The sequence below is a fragment of the Mytilus edulis genome, chromosome 8 (assembly GCF_963676685.1).
Source record: "Mytilus edulis chromosome 8, xbMytEdul2.2, whole genome shotgun sequence".
NCBI classification, from domain to species: Eukaryota; Metazoa; Mollusca; class Bivalvia; order Mytilida; family Mytilidae; genus Mytilus; species Mytilus edulis.
Genome location: NC_092351.1, coordinates 33979855 through 33985759, shown reverse-complemented (window position 1 = coordinate 33985759; position 5905 = coordinate 33979855). Strand labels below are relative to the sequence as shown.

At 32.9% G+C, this 5905-nt stretch overlaps 1 protein-coding gene across 1 annotated transcript; it reads left to right on the top strand.

The window, feature by feature from the left end:
• The first annotated feature begins 3455 nt into the window (after nucleotides 1-3455).
• Nucleotides 3456-4878, top strand: LOC139486978 (uncharacterized). Its single transcript, XM_071272013.1, has one exon. The coding sequence runs from the start codon at nucleotides 3584-3586 to the stop codon at nucleotides 4736-4738; it is 1155 nt and encodes a 384-aa protein (XP_071128114.1). The 5' UTR covers nucleotides 3456-3583; the 3' UTR covers nucleotides 4739-4878.
• Nucleotides 4879-5905: the final 1027 nt, after the last annotated feature.

The following is a 5905-nucleotide window of genomic DNA, read 5'->3' as shown; positions in this document are numbered from 1 at the left end:
ATTTCTTTTTCTTAGCTTTTTAGTAAATTAAAAGCCAACTAAATATTACTAGTATGTTTTATACATATACATATTCATGGACCTACAATCTGTCGATACCTGTAACTTGAATTGGCATTGCACAAGGTCATGTTTTTCTCTGGCTGCTTATGACGTCTTTACACTAAATCCATTGGATGTTGGATGTGTACGGATTGATAGTTTAGTCTTAGATGCATGATTTGTTTATTAGTTGTAAGTGGCTTTGAACTAGTTGTCAGATAACTGCGAGTACTCTCAGATCTGTTCATTGTGTCTTTTTGTGTCGGGATGTATATTATTAAGTACCCGGCCACGTCCACTTGTATTTTTGTCCATTTGATGAGTTAAGCTTTTTTCAACTGGCTTTTATAGTTCGTTTTTATGTTGTACTGTTATACCACTGTCCCAGGTTAGGGGGAGGGTTGGGATCCCGCTAACATGTTTAACCCCGGCACATTATTATGTATGAGCCTGTCCAAGTCAGGAGCCTGTAATTTAGTTGTTGTCGTTTGTTTATGTGTTACATATTTGTTTTTCGTTCATTTTTTTTTTACATAAATAAGGCCGTTAGTTTTCTCGTTTGAATTGTTTTACGTTGTCTTATCGGGGCCTTTTATAGCTGACTATGCGGTATGGGTTTTGCTCATTGCTGAAGGCTGTACGGTGACATATAGTTGTTAATGTCTGTTTCATTTTGGTCTTTTGCGGATAGTTGTCTCATTGGCAATCATACCACATCTTCTTTCTTATATTATCCATTGATGGTAGATTTAGATAAACAACATATATCTTAGTAAAAATTAGTTCTAAAAGTTACTATAAATCAAGTATTGATTGCAGATGATTTGAAGTGTCTGTCAAGGGACAAGTTTCACTTTTACCAAATACTTTGTTAAGTACTACGATATAGGAAACTTTAAAAGGTTCTTTCAAGCTGTTATTACGGGGCACCGTGAGACAAAATTCAATTTTGTCAATTTTGTCTCACAAAAGTCAATTTTGTGACGACAAAATTCAATTTTGTCTCACGAAAGTCACTTTTTGTGAGATAAAATTCATTTTGTCAATTCTGTCTCACAAAAGTCAATTTTATCTCACAAAACTCAATTTTGTCTCACAAAAGTCAATTTTGTCTCACAAAAGTCAATTTTGTTTCACAAAAGTCAATTTTGTCTCACAAAAGTCAATTTGTCTCACAAAAGTCAATTTGTCTCACAAAAGTCAATTTTGTCTAACAAAAGTCGATTTTGTATGAAAACTTAGTTCACACAATCCAAACTAAACTAATTTGCATATAAAATTGACTTTTGTCGCCCAATTTTCAAATTAGGTAACAAAAGTAAAGTCTGTGTTACAAAAATGAATTTTGTCATGACAAAAGTGACTTTTGTCCACTGAAAGATAATTTTGTATGACAAAATTTTAAATTTGAAGTATGCTACAAATTTTGTTAAACTGAACTCATTTTTCTTGAACAAAACTCACTTTTGTCCGTACAAAATTGAATTTCGAGTACAAAATCACAAGAGTCCCATTCGGCGACCCGTAGTTATCGGGACGACGACTCAATTTGTCATTTCTGGTAAGTTTTATACCTTTTCCCTCTCAAAAGCAACTTTAATGATCAAAAGCAAAGATGTAATTAATGTAAATGAATAAATAAAATAACTAATACTTTGACAGAAAATTGTTAGTGAACATCTGGTTCATGTCCGCCATATTTCTTTTTCGTATTCCAATGTTTTGTATTTAATTAGGCCGTTAGTTTTCCCAATCAATTGTTTCATATTTTTGCATTTAGGGGCCTTTTATTGCCGACTAAACGTATAAGATATGGGTTTTCTCATTGTTGAAGGACGTACTGTTGCCTACAATTGCCTACATCCACTCAATTTGAACTTAGGTAAACTAGTTGTCTCATTGGCAATCATACCACATCTCCTTATATATTGTTTTTATAATATCTAACCGAAGTTATTCGAAGGATTTATACTCTAATTTATATAACGCAAACATTCTTGTTTTTTTGGCGTGATTAATTTTATTAAAATTTACGTTTGTAAGATTTAGTTGATTTGGTGTTCACGTTTGTTTTTCGTACAGTGGAAAATATTTCATTCGAGTTCATGAAGACCAAACCACAAATAACTAGATACAAAATGAATTGAAAAAAATGCTTTTATTTGTATGCCCTTCTTATGGAGGTAGGAGGCATTATGTTGCACATCATTTCCGTCCTTCTATCTTATCTTGATTACGACTGTTTATAGAAAAATAAAGAGCACTCTCTTTTTCTTTTGTGGGTCAACAAGGCATCACAACTGAAGAACATAATATTATGTCGAGACAATTATTCCCCACCAGAAACCATAGAAGATTAACCAAAATAGGTCACCGCACGGCTTTCAACAATGAGCAAACCAATGCTGCCGTTTGTTTATAATATACTGTTAGCAGGAAAAGTGTTCAGTATTGCCAAAAGTGATATAATTATTTTAATTTTAAGAGATAAAAATGTCGCAAATGTGAAAAATTAAAAAAAAAGATGATGTGTGATTGCCAATGAGACAACTTTTACAGAGACAAAATGACACAGAAATTAACAACTATAGGCCACCGTACGTCTTTCAACAATGATCAAAGCCCATACGTCATAGTCTGCTATAAAAAAAAATCGAAAATTAATAACAAATGTAAAACAATTCAAACGAGTAAACTAACGGCTTAATTCATGTACAAAAAAAATAAACGAAAAACAAAAACATGTATGTCTCACAGCAACAAACGACAACCACTGAATTGCAGGCTCCTGACTTTGGACAAGCTCATACATACATATTAATGTGGTGGGGTTAAACATGTTTAGCGAGATCCTAACCATCCCTCAACTTGCAGGGGCAGATAAAGCCTGGATCTTCTCTTTTAACAAAAGTACTTTAACGAAGTTAGAAAATAGCTAAATATATATCGCCGATAAGTCAGTCAGAAGTGTTAAATCCAAAATAAGTTACACCAAAAATAAGTTTGTTTACATTATTTGGTAACTCAATCCTTCGACTAAATAGTGAAATGTTGTCACGTTTTTGCTGGCATGTTTTGATATATATTTTACAATATTTACACACTTTCATACCTTAAGAAACTACTATGCACGTATTAACGAAATAGTATTTCAAATTAGTTAAAACATATATTTGTGTGCTTGATTTTTGACTTAAAAAGGCTATCGCACTGTCATGAACTATGTTAAAAGATTTGCAATCTTAATTGTGCTTAGTATCGGCATGCAACATAAGTAATCAATCAAAAAACTTGTCTATAACCAATAGAAACTAAGATTAAGGAACAAAACAGCTAATAAAATATGACTGATAAATCCACGATAAACTACAATGTTTTGATAACCGAGGAAATCTAAAGTTTGTAACTTGATAAGGTTGAAGTGGGGATAAATTTATACAGTTTTGTCTGGACGACATATTAATCAGAAAATTTAAATACTTTGATTTAAGTCTATTCAAATTAGCAAACATCACGATTCAATTTAAGAAAATGAATACGAATGTTACAAATACAAGCGTCAACACTCAAAATTTTATTCATTTGCGAAGTTACATTCAAAATGGTCGTATCGTCTGGTAAAGCAAGCGACGCTGCCGAACGTTCTTTGGCGGTACATTATGCAAATTACAAAGAAGATATAGTTTTGAAAAAGAATCTGGATATATTAAATAGAACTGAAAAGAATATAGTTCACAGTGTTCAGATAGACCAAAAAATTCTCTACAAAAGATTTCAAGATAAGCTTCATCGTTCGAAGTTAGCTTATGCTCGTTTGTATGGCGACAAGGAAAAAGAAAGAGAACTAAGAGCAAAAAATTTGCGGTCTTTGAATATAAATGTTGGTGATTCTGAGCAGGATTATGAATTTCTGAAGAAGATACAACCAAATAAGGGAACAAAACCAAAGAAGACATCGAGAGTTAAGATTAACATTGATGCTGTTATTGATGATGTTTTTGATGAGGAAGCACCGAGACTTAGAAGTAGGTCTATGTCTGAAGGTAGCATGGCACCATTACCGGTGACCACGCATGCGCATCCTATTACTACAAGACCATCATCTGCTAAATATGGAAGAAATGACCAACGTACGCAATGTTTTCCAGTGACCACCTTGAGTGCAAAAGGGAATACGCCCGACAAAAACTTGCTTAAAGTTCCGACCATTGATACACGACCGAGAACATGTTCACCAAAATTATCCGGACCTCGATCTAGGCGTAACTCTAGTGTTACAACGAAAAATGGAAATAAATCGCCTAGGAGATCTACAAACTTGTTTGAGCATGATGAGCATGTCGATCATGTCGAAATGAGACTGAGAGAATTAAAAACTTTGGATTTTACTGACAAGATTGGAAACTTTTGCGAATCCTTAGAGGACTATAAATCCGATAAAAACGGGAATATTGATTATTATACAATGCGTGTGGAAGCTTCACCAAAAGTACAAAATCTCATCGATATACCAGGAACGCCAGATGAACAGTATCAAAAACATTTTGGAAACCTTACTGTTAAAAGTTTAACAATGAAGAAGCTTAATTTTGATTTTAGCAAAAGTGATAGTAGTCAGAGTCATTTGTTTACACCTGATGCGTCAGCCATGCTAAGATACGAATCATCGGATGACTCTGATTCGGATTCCGATTGAAAGGTTTTACTGTAGATGACGTAGCTCTTATATATATAACGAACCGGATAATGGGGATGAACATATATTAACGTTTATTTGAGTTCAGTTGTTAATTTATTTATTTATTTACGTTTTAAGAAATAAAGTTTAGAAAATTATATCCTTGATTGCAATTACTTTTCTTGATGTATCTATGTACTATTAACTCATTTTTAATGATAACGTAAACCTCGTGTACTTCCAAACGGCCTTCATATATATAGTTTTATCTATAGCTTATTTGGAAATGCTTTTTTTTTTAAACCAATAAAATTGAAATTTGTATTTAAATCTGCAAAAAAGAAATCTGGTTGATTCAATGCAATAATCTGGATATCATACAAGTTTGTAATATTACGTATCATTTCGGGGCAATGTGTATGAAAATATCGTGTGTTTAAATCTGCTGGTCCATTTTGACCAAAGGTCTATCCAAAAAATGTCAGATTAGTTTTTCTGTCGATACATCATTTAAGTAAATTTCTTTAATAATGTGACATAAGTTTTCGAAACTGTTGTGTTTTTCTCTGTTTGGTGTTACAGAGCAATAGTCAATAATGTTTTCACTGTATTTTTTCGGTAGAGAATTTAAATTATATGTATCTCCATAAAAGTGTAAAATAGGAATTTTGATGTTTGAAATTTGAATTTGTTATGCAAGTCGAAAAAAGACAAACTATACTTTCATTTTTTGTGGACGCGCCATCACAAGTCTGTTGAACGTTACGACCTATCTACTTTTTAAAACTGTGACGACGGATATGTCCACAATCCCGTACTCACTTTCTAAAATTCAACATCACCGAATATGTTTTTACAAAATTAACACAACATATGGAGAAGAATCAGTCTATACCCTTCTGGAGTTCGTGTGTTGCTCAGTCTTTAGTTTTTATGTGTTTTCTTGTAGCTATAATCTGTGGTATATTTGTAATATCTGTAGCTGTTATCTGCTCTTTGGTCGGGTCGTTGTCTTTTTTACACATCCCCCATTTTCATTCTCAATTTTATGAACTATCGTTTGTCTTTTACTCCTATTTTATTTGGCATGGCGTTGTAAGTTTGTCTTAGACTTTGACCTTGCATATCCCTCTCTGTTTAGCTCTAGCTATATGTAATTGATCAACTTGGAGTTATTCAGAATTG

Bases quoted from the DNA above. Each gene is read 5' to 3' on its own strand.
- LOC139486978 (XM_071272013.1), top strand. From the start codon at position 3,584: ATGTTACAAATACAAGCGTCAACACTCAAAATTTTATTCATTTGCGAA.